This window comes from Gambusia affinis, linkage group LG16 (assembly GCF_019740435.1).
Source record: "Gambusia affinis linkage group LG16, SWU_Gaff_1.0, whole genome shotgun sequence".
In the NCBI taxonomy this organism is placed as follows: domain Eukaryota; kingdom Metazoa; phylum Chordata; class Actinopteri; order Cyprinodontiformes; family Poeciliidae; genus Gambusia; species Gambusia affinis.
In genome coordinates, this window is record NC_057883.1 from 13,038,472 (window position 1) to 13,056,214 (window position 17,743).

Sequence of the window (17,743 nt, forward strand, 5' to 3'; positions counted from 1 at the left end):
CGCAACATCACACTAATGTTTTCAGCCCCTTCAGAGTGACAAGGGGGGGAAAAAACACGTTGAAGTACCCCAACAAACACCCACGTTTTCACCGATAACATTGAGCCTATGAGCACCATTGCACAGCCCTCTGATTTATTTGCTTCTCCTTCTGTAGAAATCATTGATTATTTGAAGTGCAACACCTCCCAACCTCCCATTCTGCTGGTTTAAAAAAACGCACCTGCTTAAGATTCAGTGTTCATTGGTTATATAATATTTTATGTCTGGAAGAAAATGTACTGTGAAACGGAGGGTGTTACACTCATTTAAAGTAGCTGTTAAATTCATGTAGACATTTAGAGAGGATAAATAATTCAAGCTTTGATGCGAAGTTGTTTGCCAGCTTAAGTCAGGTCTTTGATAGATTTTGTTGGGGTGGAGGTTGTGGTACTATCAGGTCTAAAATATGGGTTTTATGCATCCCAGTGGGATGAAAAAGTAATCAGGAAGGGCATTAATACTATCAAAAGGATCAACCAGATCAAGTGGGAGTGTGTTGCATTTTTACCAGTCTGGTCAACAATCTCAAATGCACTGCTAAACAAATACTGCAGACAAAAAAATGTTCCATAAATATTTATTCATCATTTTCCGCCAATAATTCAGTAGAAATGAATGTAATTTCAATATGCAACTGCAAGCAAACTCAGTTTTATTTCTGAGAAACTGTTTGCTTAAATAAAGTTTTCTTTCTTTTGTGTTTTCACAAAGTGACTATGAAGTGTCACGTGGACCAAACCATCACGGTACAGACATTAAAAACCAGTGCCAGCAAGGTTTACCTCTTTCTTACATCTTCAGTGATATAAACTTTCAAGTGAAGCTTCCATTGCACCATTTACTGCAGTTTCATACACTCAAGTAGTGAAGTAGTTATGTGCACCTTTTTTTTTTTTAACAAAACAGCATTCACACTCTAAGGAGTTTCTTAATACTGTGAACAATAAGCAGATCCAGTGTCCTGAATCAAACTTTGCACACAAATAAGTCATCATACATGAAGCGACAGAGCAGATCAACGTGCCTTGGTTTTCCTGTGTTTTTAATGGATGTTTTTAATTCTTTTTGTATCAAAGAAATGAGTCCCTTTTATATTTCATCAATTTACTACATGATGATGATAACAAAAGAAAGATGTTTAGGATATTAAAAAAAAAAAAAACAGAGTTGACTGCTTGTATATTTTTAAACAGACTTCGACCAGCTGCGCCTAGTTACAAACACCAGATAAATCATAATGAATTTGAATTTGAGAATAATGACTTTAAAGCTGAACTTAAACGGTTTTTGACATTCTCGGTTACTCTGCTGTTAACATATTGGCGTTTATGCTGTTTTCAGATGATATTTTCACTTATTAAGAGATGACGGATACCAAAAACATGCTGTGCTAATGTGAAAAAGTTACCCTACGCCCCATGTTAAATCATTCGTTAATTCCAATCAACCAATTTTTTTAGAAAGTAAAGTTCAATTTTATTTTACTCACGCTAATTACTTTTAGATCTGTAGACTTGTTAAATCACTTCAATGAATAGCGTCAAACATTTTGCCACGCCGACCAAAATTGTAAAGTTAGATGTACTTGTGGGGCTCAAAAATGAGGGTATTCATGAAAATGCACACATTTATTTCTCTGTAATTTATTTTTTTTTTTTACTTTTACAATCTCAACACTAAACAAAATAAAAAAGGCTCTCATACTTCTGCCTTATTAAAATAAACAGGCATCTAATTTATGAAATTTTAGATTCAATTAATATAGGCCATTTACAGAAACAAGAACAAGAGTTGGGTCACACTCTTCAAACATCTTCGCTGCAACATATGACCACTCTCGTCCCTAGTGGGGTTGGGAGGGGTGCTAGTGCCTATCTCCTGCAATCGTTTCGGGCGAGAGGAGAGGTTCACACTGGACAGGTTGCCAGTCTGTCGCACACTTTGGACTTAAACAGAATCTGTCTGACAACTTGAGTTATGTTGAACGATATTGAAAAGCAACACATCAAGCCTCAATCTAAAGAAATCTTCAAAATTATGTAACAAAAGTGGATCTTTTTGTGTGCAGTTTGTGTAGAACTAACTAGTGTGATGGTCAGGAGTTGGACGGTGTGCTGTAGTTGATGGAACCATGAAATCTTGAAGAAAAATGCCTGGTCTTCAATTTAGAAACTTAAACTCCAATTTGTTTGTGCTTTGGGATAGTGTTCAATGAAAACAACAAAACTAAGCTTTGGTAACTATTTCTGGTGAAGGCAAGAGAATTAATTAAAAACTAAATGTAACCGCTTTAAGAAATTTCTTCAACAATTAACTCTTTTTAGTTCCACTCATGTTGTATCTGTGTGAAGGGAATGTCCCCTGGAGCAGATACCTGCAGCAATAAAAGTGCTCATTAGAACGGCTCATTGAGGCTGCACCTGTGATAATGCAAGATTAGAGGAAGTAATGAGTTAGTGTCGCTGCAGCTTGCCATCAGAATCCCATTGGTTATTTTTGGCTCTGGACTCCTCATAAAGAAGCACTTATCTGCTAAGACATTGATTTCTGGCTAATTTGTAGCTTCCCTCTCTGAGCTTTTTTTTTTTTCTGGTCGCACTCGAGCCTTTTTTTATTTAATTATTTATTTATTTATTTATTTATTTATTTTATTTACACTCGCATCTCGTTTACCTGATTTTCCCAAGCCCATGAGACGAGTCAGATACATCTCTCCTTCCCCCAGAAAACCTGCTGCATTGCATAAAAGAATCGAGTGGGCACCGTCTCTGCCCCCAAACCAGATTTAGGAGCCCAGAAAAATCAACACAGAGAGACAGTTTTAGGCTGCAGTGGACTAATGTTTGTGTATCTGCATTTGCCTGTAGGTGCTTCTGTGTGTGTCAGTTTCTGTGCATCCACACATGCTTTACCCTGAGCGTGCGTATGTGCACGTCGACTTGTGTGGGTGTACACTTTGTTTGCGTGTGTCCTCTCTCCAGGGTTTGTAGAGGTGTGTTATTGACTTTGAAAGTCTCTGTATTTCAATCAGATTATTTTTTTCAAGGTTTTATGAACATCTTGTCACAGTCATAAATTGTCAGTCTGATAAAATAAATTCTCCACCAGCTCGGGAAGCAGTCTTGACAGTCTGAGATGTCAGTGCAGACGGCTAGCTCTTCCCCACTCCACCATAGGCTGCTGCCTCCTTCCTGTCTCCTTGAAGATTTCTACTTTGCATGTTTCTCTGAAGGAAACTTTCAGATGTTGCTTTGTTATGAAAAGCAGTTTCTTCATCTCAGAACCTTTCCTAAATCGTTAAATATGGACAAAGTTTTTCTTGCTTTGAGAAAGTAAAATGTTTGCTCCACACAGCTGATTGTTTTGAAAAAGACTCAAGTTCTAGTACTTTCTCATAGATCTTGCACAAACTATTAGTTTACATACATTATGAACCAATCGTAAAATGTGATTTCTCCATATCCAAAACTTTTTACTATCCTTCCAAATTTAGATTGATTTTGACAAAATAAACTTTTAGTTTCATAGTTAGAGTGGCTTTCTCAAATTAATATGAAAAAACATCTAGATTTGAAATTTTCCAAGATTTTTTAGAGGCTGGACCAAGGATCAGAAACCTGACAAAGGATACATTTTTATATTCATCTAAAGAAATTAGTGCAAATTGTCCTTTTGACAAGCTTTACATGAAACATAAAAAGTCACGTATGCAAAATGCTAAATGCTAGTTCATCTCTCAGGTTTAGAAGTCTGTTTTCCTCCTGACTAATGGCCGTTTATAATGGACAACACAATAACCATAGCAACAACTTTCAGTACCCTTTAGTTTACCATCAATGATAAGGACAATCCTTCTGAAGTCAACTAAAAATAAATGTTCACTACAAGTGATAGCTGCATAGTCAAAGGCTCAAAGCAATCACTGGGCTTCCTTAGACACATTTTTAACGATCATAATTGGAGTTTATTGGTTGAATTTTGACTTTACTTATTATCAGACATAACTCCAGGGTGTACTCTGCTTCTTGCCCAATGACCAACGGAGATAGGCACCTACCTTTCTGCAACCCTGCATGGATATACGATAGGTAGATGCACATATTTATAATTACACATTCACATTTGCTTACAATTATAAAAGTTCTAAAAAGACTACATGTTTGAAGTCCTTCTTTCTCCAGGTCTCAGAGCATTTTACTTCCACTCTAAAAGTGGTGCTTCAAGCATTTCATAAACTGATTCTATCCCACTATCCCAATGGTTGATATAGGGAGATTTGCATAATTTCATTACTTTCAGAGGAGAGGTCTCTGAGTTCTGTTGCCAAAGGCCAAAGGTCTCTTCGTCCCTTCTCAGAGGAACCTCACAATGCTATTTTGTCCAGAGAGTCTTCATCGAGACTCGTTTTGCCTTCCAGGCTTTTGAAAATAATGAAGGCAATCAAAATGGAAATGTTCTGCTTTTGAAGCTACATTTGAATCCCCAAACAGTTCATCTTGGCCTCATCTTTCACTTTCATCATGAATCACAGCTGCCCTCCTTCCTTTGGAGCCTTTATCTTTTCCCACGCTGCTACACACGCTCCTCCAATTCTCCCTCACACATGCATAAAACACACACATAAACAAACAAACCGAGCTTCGTCACCATTCACCTGAGTCACACAGGATAATCTCTCCATTTGATGAAGTCACAGGCAGCCCCATCACTGTACTGCATGAGACTCTGCGTGTTTACATGTACACAGTCTACTGTAAATATGTCATGCAGTGGGTTGGATCGCTCAAAGGGTTCGACTCAGGCAGCATGTCTGCACGATGACTCCAACATGTGTGGGTAGTGCTGAGAGTGGTGTCACCAGTGGAGACGGCAGCGGAGACACTTCAGGGTGCCACTTGGGAGAGTTAAACACCATTATGTCTTGATTCTGAGTCCACCCACAGGAGGTTCAGTTTAAAACATTTACAGAGTCTGAGAACACCTCTTTGTAAGTAATACAGTGCTTTCTCATGACCGGTATGCTCATTGTTGCCCATGTTTTGGTAACTAAACCAAGGATAATCGAGTGTTTGTCAGGTCTTTAACCTGACGTATTACACTCATTGTTTAACAAGGACTAGTCTGTGCCCTGAAAGCTTGTAAAACCTGACAACAATTACTTTCAGGAAGGAAATACTGCTCTAGTTAGTTTTACTTGGTAGGTAACGCTTATTGGTTTAAGTGCTTTTGGCCAAATGTCGCCTATTTCCAGAATGCACATAAAAGGTCAAAGTCCACCTAGGTAAGTAAGCAAGTCTCCACCTGGCAGGGACAGAGTGTCTTGGTATGGATACCCATACAGCTGCTGCAAAATGCTGGCTCTGGCGATTAGGCCCAGACGTAGCATCTGTGACTAATAATGAATGTGTATCACTGTTTGATGCTGTAGAAATGTTGTAAACACTGAGAGGACAGGATCTAATGAGAATGAAAGCAGAGACATATGGACAGGTACAAAGTGACATTGAGAAATAAAATAATAAGAAATAAACAGACCTGGCAAAGAGTTTTGGTTGTGTGGGGCACAGATGGTGGCTTGCAGCAAAAAGGCTCTTTTTGCATGAAAGTAGCATGTCCTTCCCATGCATGTGTTGGTTCTCAATGAGTACTCCAACTTCCTCCCACAGTCTTAAAAACACCACTGTTAGTTTAATTGGTTTCTCTAAATTATTCGTAGGTGTGTGTGCTCACGGTTGTTTGCTTGGTGTACCCCACATTTTGACCTACGACCTCTGGAGAACCCAGAGACCCCAACAAGTACAAACGGGTAAAGAATATGGATGGATGCATGGATGGACGGATGGGCAAAAAACATCATTCAACTCTGTTCTTATGAAATTTATAGGTTTTTTTCAATCATATATAGTGAAATGTTTATATGTGCTTCTGATAAAAATGTAAGATATTGAATGCATTTCTTAATGTTCAACTTCTGCTTTTCAGAAATTAAAGGCTCAAGGACATTCATAGAACAAACATAAGAAATATTAAAAAGTTTTATAAAACAAATATATAAAAAAATCTAAATAAGGTAATAAATTACTTTTTTCCTCTTTTTCACTTAAAATTAATTGTGATGCATTTTATTTCTAATACTAGTTCCAATGTCTGAGAAAATTTCAAATGTTGGTCATTTTAAAAGTTATCAAATGTATTGATTATTTTTTGAGTCTAACTTGTTCTACACAAGTAACTGCCTGAAACACAAGGTCTTATTTTCCATACAAGTCAGTTTTAAATAGATGATAAAAAAAATGATCTATTTGTGCAGCTTTTATTCAGAAGTCCATGTGATGTAAAAAAAATATTTATATTTGTCACTTTTTACCATGAGCTGCCAATGGAAATCTCATGCAATCAAAATAAAAGTGATTGGACTTTTATTTTGAAAGTCCAGTCACTTTCAAAATAAAAGCCGAATTTTCACCATAAAATGGATTTGGTTTTGCTAGTGACAGTTGCGGGCCGGTCTCGAACATTTAACGGACTGAAAGGCCCTCTTGTCATAAAAGTCTGTTATAAACCAATAAATCTCTCAGCATTTTACCCTAATTTTGAAAACCACATTCAAAACAACTAATAAAACTTTAGGAAACATGAAACCTATTAAAGACTAAATCAAAACCTCATGCTAAAAGAAATTCAGCTTGAGTTGTGCTTGAAAAGTTACAATTTTTGATTCCGGATTTTGTTTTTATTAAATGGTGTGAAGTAGTGTTCGGGTTTGCGTCTGAGCCCCATTTATCCGTCTGTTTTTATTTTGTTTAATTACAACTGAAGCCAAATATGAAGAGTCTGACTAATCGGATGGAAATGGTCCACACAAATACAGAAGTTTTGGAGAAGTGAAGGTTAAACTCATTGTCTAATCTTCCGCCTTCACATATTTTCAAATGTTAAAGCAACAAATTTCAGCGTGCATCACATTTGATCTGATAGTTTCCAATGACACAAATGAATGACGAACGCACAGCCAACTATTCTGTAGCCCTGTCCGCATTTCCATCTGAATGATGTGCAGCTATTCTTAGATCTGTGGGAGGATAGATGGGCATCATTTAGGTTTTCATTTTCAAAAGCTTTTCTCCTAGTGGCTCTGAGCTATTTTCAATCGACCATTTGTTGGTGCACAGGCTAATGCTAATTATGTGCACAAAGCCTACAGTAAATGGTAGCTTTAGAGTTCTTGAGAAAAGGATTTTGACAATGAAAACGTCTTCATGACATGGCCTGCTTCTCTTTGAATAGAGCCTTGTTAATATTCGGCTGTGCACTAGTTTACGTTGCTGTTATTTCAATTTGAAATATTAACTTGCTTCATTTTCTTCTCATTTGCAGACTTTCGCTTAAGCTTCATTTCTTTGTTCTGATTCCACCTGATGGGCTGAGTTTCTTGTTGTTGACCCTGTTTGACATCAATAAGGCTTTTTTTTTTCTTCCCATATAAACAGCCATGGATGTGACTCATGGCAGCAAGGTGGAGCACGTGGGAGGAGAGACACCTTTCTCATAACTTCCCTTGCGCTTCTTTTGGAATCGTCTTGTGCGATTACTTTTTTATATTTGTCACTTACCGTAGAAGTGAGAAACTTTTTCCTACATGTTGGGAAGAGTTTTCTGACCGTGGTTAGTACTGTGATTGCATTAGCAAGCTGTTGCAACCTTTTTTTACTGTCACAATTTTATGTGCTTCTGCATTTTCCATCTCTATACTTTGGCAAGAATATTGCATAATTCATGCATTTTTTTTCCTTTTTATCAACTCAGAAGTTGGTCAGAAAGGAAGGGTGAACGACAACCCAGAATTGTTTAATTTGGCTTTGTCTTTTTAAATGACATATTAGATAAATACGACATTCAAAGACCTGGGTTGTTTCATTCTTTGTCTGTTTTTCCTGTAGCATAGACACTTTTTAGATGTTTAAATTATTTTTTATAGCATTAGTTTGTAGAGACGGTACCGGAGATGGTATGGTAGTAAATTGAAAATAAATAGCTTGAGAATGATGATCAACTTTAGGATTTGGAGAAACTGACTAATCCTTTAACATTTTGAAACCTTTTTATGTATAACTTGTATTTTTCTAAACCAATAGAAATTCTTGTAATATTTTTATTTTAATATTGACTTTCAGATCCTTTTCAGTCCAGTTTCTGAAAAATGACAGCATAGAAAATGTTAAATGGACAACTGAAGGACAAAAGAAGAAGCCTTTGGCTTTAAAAGCTGCTTCTAGCAGATGAGCAATATCTACAATCTCGCCTTTAAAATAAACAGTACAAACTGCAAAAAACACCAGACACTAAACCCAAGGAGACGTCTCCTCATCTCCTTGGGTTAGCAAGGTTTTTGCATACACGCTGGAAAAGTATAAGATTTGAAGTGCTTTCCATGTCTAGAAAGATATGAAAAACAACACAGATTACATTCTGTTGTGTTGAGTTGTATATTCAAATTTCGTTTCATACTCCGCTGTCTAAATAATTCATCCATCCATATCATCCATTAGTCTGTCATGTTGTGTGTATTTTTTTTATTCATAAATTACAATAACTTTAGAAACAAAACTATATATTTATGCTCCAGAATCTGAACAAAAGCCTATGGAATAGCAGCAAAATTCCAAGGAAAAACTTTAATAAACTGACAGAAAAATGTTTGCACCGTATATCTGTACATAAACAGAGGCTTCACCCAATGTTTTCAACAAATGAAACTATTTCTAATTCTTCTGTGATTTCCCTGCTGTCATGAAGACTGAAATAAAAATAGAAATCTCTGGAAGAGCCCCTCCCACCGCTCTATCTGTCTTTAAATGAGCATTTAAAGCATTAAAGCAGTTTCCTGAGACCTTTAACTCGTCCTCGGGGTATTCCCTCAGTTTTTGCCCCAGATCAGAAAGAAACGAGGGAGTCGCTTCGGCAGTGGGTTAGTCACCAGGGAGCTGCAGCAGCAGATTTCCAGATTAAATAAGCATGCGCTAATCACTAATGGAGCTGTGCTCCAGGATTAAATCAGAGGGACGTCAAAATAATAACTCAAGGAGAATGAAGAGAATGCCACAGGCTTGACTTGCTCTTTTTTAAATTGTAATTCCTCAGTTTCAGGTAGAGTGCAGAAAATGTTATGGTGCTTCATTTTTGGATTTGTTGTGCTGTGCAGTGAACGCTCACTCGCATAAAGTCAGGCACAGTCACGCACGGTCTCGAATTGCTCCTGGAGCCACGAATACCTCTAAAAATAGACCCGGCATTATACATGATATTTAACATAAAGCAAAAATGAGAACGACTGCTAACTGTTGCTTCTGTTTCCTTCCTCATCAGCGCTCTGGGAGGCTCCTCAGCACTTCACATCCCAGCGTTCCCCAGCGGAGGATGTCTAATTGATTACGTCCCTCAAGTGTGTCAGTTACTTACCAACAAGGTAAAATATGTCCTGCTGATGTCCTTTGCATTTGTGCACGGGGACCCTTGATGTGACTGCTTTCAGGTGTACAAATCAGTAATTGTATATGTGGTGCAACATCTACCGAAAGGTGTGTGAGTGTGCGTGTTCATGTACGTGTGTCGGGCCGATGCGACGTGGGCGTACTGGCCGGCCTCCATAGGCTGTCTGAGTGCTCTTTGGCCTCCGCAGGTTGACAAGCAGATATGCAGCATGAACGCGGTGTAATGCCATTTCCTTCGAGGCAAAATGCCCATCCCCCCCTCCCTCCAACCCTCTCATACACATATTCTCCATCTCTTCCTGTTCATGTTACAGTCTGACCAGCAGGAGCAAGAGGAAAAAGATGCATCTGATTGCCTTCTGGTTTTTCAAGTCAGAGCCGCACCCTTCAAAAAAAAAAAAAAAAAAAAAAGACGAGTTCTGTTCAGAACATCTCGGCCTCTATTTAAAAAGAACAAGCACAAAATGTTCAGTTCAAAACACCTTAACGACATTGCTCAATTGGTTTCAGATCTGCTGTCTTGAAGTGGTTTAGCTGGATCATTCTGAACCTACAAATGAACAGTTCGGCAGAGAACATCTTAATTCCCCGACCACTGAAAATTTAACAACATCCAAACAAAGCAGGAAAATAAATAGTGAAGCTTGAATGGGAAATTCAATTTGTCTTTTTTTCGGGAAACCAAACATTTTTAAGAATTTCTGATTGCAGGTTTTCAGCCTCAGTTTTCCATTTTGTTTCATTTCCGATGTGCACTGTGTTTGTTATCCACTTCAGATTTCACGTCTTCTGGTATTCAGCTGAAGTCGATCGTCTTTGCATTTTGTTAACTATATATGTGCCATTTCTGCTTCAGCAAGGCCTCTGTAGTCCTGATGGGTAGCTCAGACCATTTTGAGTGGTCTAAACCTCCAGGGTGTTTTATGACAAACTTTGACAATATTATTATGCTTATTTTTCTTAATGTGGTTTTGAGAAGACTGTAAAACATCATGCAAGACTCCAATTTCTCATGAACTTGACTCAAAGTACTCCCTAATTGTGAAAAGCAAAGCAACTGACGCATAGGTTTCAACATCTTTCACAGATAAAAATCTTCAAAGTGTGGCATACATTTGTAGTCAGCTCCTTTGATACCTCTAATTAAAATCCAGTGTACCCAAAAAAAACTCACCCATTTACCAAATAGTGACCAGATGTGTGTACTATAATGTCAGTAACATGTATCAGTTCTTGGTACCTCTGGAGGAGCTGCAAAGGCAATTATTAGATGTGAAGTCCTCATATTTAGCCTTTAATAAGAAGCGGGAAGAAAGCCGTCGTTTGATGCAGTAAGTCGTGTTTGGAGTTTGCTACAAGCCATGTAGGAGACACAGCAAGCATATGGAAGAAGGTGTTTTGGTCAGAGCACCTTGAGTTGAACATGTTGGCCTCCATGTACACTGGAAAATTAACACTGGACAATAATATTGATCTTACCTTATTTTAGATTTGATTTTAAAAAATTGAATGTAAATACTAGAAATACCTGGATAAAATATGTCAAGGGAAGAGCTGTACAATTATTTTCACAAGATTCGAATTATAGTCTTCATCTTTGTAAATAAAAGTTGTTGTTTTTTAAAAAAAAAAAAAAAAAGAACAAACCCTGAAGAAAAACCAAATTCCATTTTAAAAGAAAAAAAAAACTCTTACAGTATTCATACTCCTCCACCACACTTACATTCTGCAAACAAAACAATAGATTAATGTATTGGACACATCAACGTTTTTCTTTGCTAACTATATTTAATTTAACCAACAGTCAATTTAATCCACTCACAAAAAAATCTGAACAATTTACTTTGCAAATGAAATTATGTGTAAAACAAATAGCTCATGAAAAACAATTCTATAAATTTGTTCAATACTTATTGTGTTATTTAATTGCTTTACACAAATTAATTTGTGGACTAATTTCTATTGTTTTCTTTGCATGTCTGGATTACTTGCATTGTTGCTAACATATGGTGTGAGTTGTATGTCAGTGGCCCCATTAGCAACAATTAAACCGAGAAAAGCATTAATGTGTCAACTTCTTAGAGATACTTCCAAAATAAGAAATGTGACTCGAAGTTATAATAACTTCAAACTAGCTTGTTAAAAATGAACCAGCAACAGAATTAAGCTGAGTAAATGCTTGGTTTGACCGACTGTCATCTCTGCCCTCCAAGTTAATAGCGGTGCTGCAACATGGCAGAACATATGGATCGTCAGGATGATTAATTCATATAGCCACTTCCCAACCATACACAAAGAAAAGAGCAACTGGCACTCTTCTTAGAATATTATGACTCATTCGTGACTCATAATATTTCTAATATTTGAATCTGATCCTTAAAATGAATCATCTTGTCAAAGAACAACTGTTGGTAAGATTTAGCCGTAAAGATAAAATATTATTCGATTTTCTTTTTTTTTTTTTTAAGTTAACAAATCTACACAGTTATGCTGTCATAGCCTGCTGACAAAAGCTGTTTTTTTTTAGCTCTTTTGTTTGCATCTTATCCGCAGCACAAATCATTTCATTTCTTCAATTGAGTTCTGGTTGCTGCTTTAGAAAAGCAGAAGCAACCTCTGTGAACTTGGAAAAGTCTCTTGAATGTTTGGTGGAAGAATACCAACGGAAAACCGAGGTCAGATTTTCCTCATGTCTAGGTGTTAAATTTTTTTCTGGGACAGTGTGGTCCCAGTGGTGGATGTTTTAATTCTCAACATCCACCACACTGTTGACACAAACAGAGCAATCTGATACCAATCTAGTTTGTTATTATTGAACTAACTTCTGTGAGTCTTAAACTTTATGTGAGCCCATTTTTCTATTACTGGTCTAAAAAATCCACAATGGGAATGTTGATATTGCATAGGGTTGCCACTCAGAGTTGCTTTTGGATTTCTGGTCTGGATAAATATGGGGGCAAAAAAAAACAGAGTTCCTCCATTTTCTTCTGCTTATCCGAGGTCCGGTTGCCGGGGCAGCAGCCTAAACAGGGAGACCCAGACTTCCCTCTCCCCAGCCACTTCTCAGCTCCTCCAGGGGAATTCCAAGGTGTTTCCAGACCAACTGAGCCACATAGTCCCTCCAGTGTATTCAGGGTCTTCCTCTGAGTCTCCTTCTTATGGAACATGCTCAGGACATTTCACTAGGGAGGCGTCCAGAAGGCGTCCTAACCAGATGCCTACTCTGAGTCCCTCCTAGATGACCAAGCCTCTCACCCTGTCTCTGAGGGAGAGAACAGACCCCTTTATCATGTATCCACAGTCTCGTTCTTTTGGTCACTGCCCAAAGTTTATGACCGTAGATGAAGGATCTAGTAACGTAGATCGACTGGTAAATCGAGAGCCTCACCTTTTGGCTCAGGTCTCTGTTCACCACTGCAGGCGCAGCACCAATCTACCTGCTAATCTTCTGCATTTTGCTGGTGCAATTATGAAAATATTTGATTCTCCTTTTCTTTCTTTCCTTCTTTTCTCTTCCCTTCCTTGATTTATTTTCTTATCTTTCTGACCTTCATGTTTTTTTTTCTTTCCTTTTTCCCTTCAGCCATGTCTTCCTTACTTGATTCGTCCTTTCTGTTTTTTTCCTTCTTTCTTCCTTCTTCACCTCCACTCTTCCTTCTGTCCTTCGTTCCTTATTTACCACCACCTTTCATTCCTTCCTTCGTTATCCCATCTTCCTTTTTCCTCTTTCTGGCTTTTTCATACAGAAGTATCTGCAGTAAATAATCATGCTTGGAATCATCAAATGCTGATTCCATTTAAAAGTAGACAGGGAATTTGACCAATGATTCTGGAAAATTCTAAAAGTACAGCCTGGAAGAGCTGGATTACACACAACATGGAGAACTCTTTTAACCCATATTTATCTCTTGTTGGGCAGAACATGTAACCTTTAAATGCACTGAATCAAGCGTGATTTGAAGGTACAATTTTCATGTAACATAACCTCTTCCACACATAAAAATGATTCTATCAAATATTTTCTTTTGGATATACATTTTTTTTTTCTGCCCACTCTGCACTGTACACAGTGGACTCTTAGACAACCAAAGAGCCTTCATCTTTACAAAATCAGATAAAAGATCGGGGCAGGAATGGGTTGCAGTGTAACTAAATGTGCAAAAGCAGTAAAACGCTACCTGCATTATTGCGTCATCTTCCCTGCAGCCACAAGCAAACACAATAAATAGATGCACAAGCGAGCAGCCATGGGCGCGGGCAGGTCTGAATACCTGCCGAGCCAGCTCAACTGTGTTGCATCACCCGGAGCTCCAGGCAGCCAATAGGAGGTGGTAGTACACTGACAGTATCTGGGGTGGGGAGAGCAGAGCAGGAAGTCCATTGTCGGAGGGTGTGTAAAAGTTGAGCGATCCACACTTCCTTTAAGATGCCCATTCAGGTTCAAAGTGTAATTAAATAAACACGCGTTGACTATGTGGCCTTGCAGCTTTTCAGAAAGCTGCATTGCCGCCTCCACCATTTGGAGTAATCACAATTGAACCAAAGCCTGAGTCACAATGGGCGTCTTTGTTTGAGAGTTCTTCAAGAGATGTGACTGATCAAACACACAACTGTGTGCGTGCGTGTGTGTGTGTGTGCCACATATTACTACTCTTACAAAACGGTATCATTCATACATGAAGGGTGACTAACCCAAAATATGCAGCTTACTCTGCACAAAATGAAGAAACATCTTGGCTGGTACCGGATACACACTGTGTAAATGTCAATCAAGTTATTTTTAAAAAACATTGTGCGTTGTCAGCTTAAGTTTTCTTTTAAGATTGAGGGGATGATTGTGGATATATACGTACATGACTGTGAATTGAAGCACTAATAAACTGAGATAAGTATTTAGTTTTAAAGCATTAGAAATAAACATCTTACATTTGTTACCAGTCCAAAATGATTTATACCTGTGGCAGATACAAAGTTTTCATAAAATCATGGTGTATTTTTTTTTGAGAGAGATGTCCTGTCTTACAAGAATAAAAATAAAAGGGAAAGCAGTATGTTGTTTTTTTTAAAGTCCTACTTGAAAATTGTTCATTCGGTTCCCCATAATCCATGGAAAATGTCTATTACATTACAGCGTTTAAACCCTTGTAAGTGCTGACCAGCTTCTTGCTTGTTTCCACTTTATTTTGATGCTTTATCTTGGTGTTGAGCTGCAGTCTTTCAGATTTAAAGATCTCCTTGTTCACAATATGAGTTTATTCTACAAGTTCATTTGAATATATTAGCCAAAAAATATTGCACACCAAACAGTCCCTTGCGAGAAGAATGTTGTACACACTGATATCACAATAGCGAGCTATTTGCGGCATAATATGTACCTTTGCTTCAAGTCAAAAAAAAAAAACAAGTTAGTAAAAATTTAAAAGATCACTAAAGCTAAATCTGCCATGGGTTTGAATAATTTTGGGCTTAACTGTATCTACTGAGAGATGAATTTATATTTTGTTAACTTTTTTAATAAAAAAATGTAGGTTTTCTCCCCATTTTTTTGAAAATGTGGGAGCCTACGTGTTGAAGTGCCTGTGGTTGTGTTTTTATCCGCTCATATTTTTGCTTCATTCTGTCCAGGTACAGTATGTCATACAAGGTTACCACAAACGGAGGGAGTACATCGCTGCTTTTCTCAGCCACTTCGGAATGTGAGTCGGTTTTCCGCGTCTGCATCAGAACTCAGTAATGAATATAAAATGATGTAAACAGTGTGGCGTGTTTCAGGGGGGTGGTGGAGTACGACGCAGAGGGATTCACTAAACTCACTCTACTCCTCATGTGGAAAGACTTCTGCTTCCTAGTCCATGGTAGGAGGCTCAAGCACAAACGTAATGATTGTGTTCAGCTAGACTTTCCCTAACATTCGTCCGTGTTTCTTTCCTGCACCTTGTAGTGGATCTCCCGCTGTACTTCCCCAGGGATCAGCCCACCCTCACCTTCCAGTCAGTGTACCACTTCACCAACAGCGGTCAGCTCTATTCTCAGGTGCAGACGACTTATCCCTACAGCCCACGTTGGGATGGCAACGAGATGGCCAAAAGGGCAAAGTATGTAACACTTGCTGCGTGTAGGTCCTACTGTAAGTGCTACTTATTGTGATTAGAAAGGACAAGCCTACAACTTCGACCTTGATCTTTCTTTCAGAGCCTACTTCAAGAGCTTCATCCCTCAGTTCCAGGAGGGAGCCTTCACCAATGGGAAACTGTAGCTCTCGTCTCGCTTTGACATTTGCTGGAGTGTGTCACCGTTTGTTTTCCTGTGTACTTGTGTTTTTTTGGGGGGAAGGGGGTCGTCTGCAAAGACTTTGAATCCTGCTTTTTTTTTTTTTTTTTTCACTGAAGCTGATGGGAGAAGCCACTTTGTTTTTGTAGAACTTTGTTTTCTAGGCGTCACGAAGATTCATCATAAGTGTTGACAGCAGAGTAAAACGCCATCATTCTCGACGCTCTGACAGAAAATGAACGTGACAGCTTGTGTCGCGCTATTTCTTACAATGAATATTGTTTTATGTATGACGTCTGGAAACTCCATGCACAAATTAGCTTTAAAAGGAGCTGAAAGAACAAGCTTTGTTTATTTGCTTTCATCGTATTGTTATCAAGTTGTGCACAGCTGTTGACGTTAAAATACTTTAAAGCTTTTCTTATTCACTTGAATGTTTCCTGTCTTAAATGATTGGTGAAGATTTTTACTGACATGTTGACAATACTTTTGAGTAATTTCCAAAAGTGTTATTCCAAAATTTTTTTTCAGTAAAACACTTTTCTCCTGACTGACATTGTCTTTTTATTGAGCATATATGATGTGTGTGTGTGTATATATATATATATATATATATATATATATATATATATATATATATATATATATATATATATATATACACAATACATTGTGGGATGGATTTGCATAACATTGCTCATTGAAAAGTGTTTAATAATTTAACTAATGATGTAAAGTATTGTTTTAGAACCTACTCATCATCTGCTAGACTTATGTGACTCCCGTAAATATTGTTATTATTTGATCATACTTCTTTCCTGAGAATTAAGTGTGGCAATCAGAAATTAGAATCACATGAAATGTAGCATGGACAATTAAAATATGATTTATTATCGGGTTAATTTGTCAAATAGCGCCACATTTACCAGGAGGAATAAACTGATGCATGATTGTAAAGGACATGCGGATAGGAATAGTTTCCACATGGTGGCTCACACTGAAAACACACCAACAGAAATGTAACCCAACACCAAGGTGAAAAGCTTAAACCCGGCTGTAATTCTGAGCTCGTTTACTGTGCAAAAAAAATATAAAAACATTGAATAAGTAGCTGCTGTATGTCAGCAGGAAAAAAATAGCCAGCGAATGTCTTCTGGTTAAAGTTGCAGTGAAAAAGGACTTCATGCAAATGAGGAAAAACAATGACACAATAACACAAGAGTTATGTGTGCAAATTACCAAAGTGATGTTTCATCATAATGTGTCTTTCTTGCAAACACTTATCCAACTTATGTATTTCAAAAAAAAAAAAAAAAACTATAACCTCAGAAAGCAGTTTGCTGCAGCAAGGCGAAAGTGTCCCTGTAATCTGGAGACAGGAAGATAAGAATGTGTGTGGGTGTGTGTGCATGTTCACTTGTTTGCATCATTAAATATGAGGCTCCTAGTTCGGGGTCCTTCCTGGCCAGAGGCGCAGCCCCTCGCTATATTTATTGTCTGAAAAGCAGCAACTGTCAGGTCTAATTGAGAACTATAGGCTGAATGTATCTGGGGCATTTAATAGCATCAACCCTCTAAATAAAGTAATTTAAAAAAAAAAAAAAAAAAAGCAAAGAATATTTTTTCAATGCCCCACTCCGCATTTGTCGCTAACCTTTCCCGACCTGCTTTCGAAACATCTCGTCTGTCAGCCGCAGGATAAGATGCTTTTATTTTGAGGGGAGGGCAGGAGGGGCGGTGGGGGTCAGCTTCTTTAACAAGCTCAAGAAAAGAATAGTTGGAGATGACAGCGGGCTCCAGGCGTCACGACCCTGAGCTCAAAAAGGTAACGATTGATTTTAATTTTTTTTCCCTTTTTTTTCCCTAAGAGTTGGACCGTCTGAGTTTAACCTAATGTTTAAAAGCACAGTCACTGATTCATGAGCTTAAATGGAGATTAC

The 17,743-nt window shown here is 37.9% G+C and overlaps 1 protein-coding gene across 1 annotated transcript in view; it reads left to right on the forward strand.

Moving 5' to 3' along the window:
• babam2 (BRISC and BRCA1 A complex member 2) overlaps positions 1 to 16,354 on the forward strand; it is a 79,745-nt gene extending 63,391 nt beyond the window's left edge. Inside the window, exons 8-12 of the mRNA XM_044141884.1 lie at positions 9,409 to 9,508; positions 15,159 to 15,229; positions 15,306 to 15,388; positions 15,475 to 15,628; positions 15,726 to 16,354. Of these exons, the coding sequence (XP_043997819.1) occupies positions 9,409 to 9,508; positions 15,159 to 15,229; positions 15,306 to 15,388; positions 15,475 to 15,628; positions 15,726 to 15,789 (472 nt within the window). The 3' untranslated portion in view covers positions 15,790 to 16,354. The remainder of the gene's footprint in view (positions 1 to 9,408; positions 9,509 to 15,158; positions 15,230 to 15,305; positions 15,389 to 15,474; positions 15,629 to 15,725) is intronic.
• The last annotated feature ends 1,389 nt before the right edge of the window (positions 16,355 to 17,743 follow it).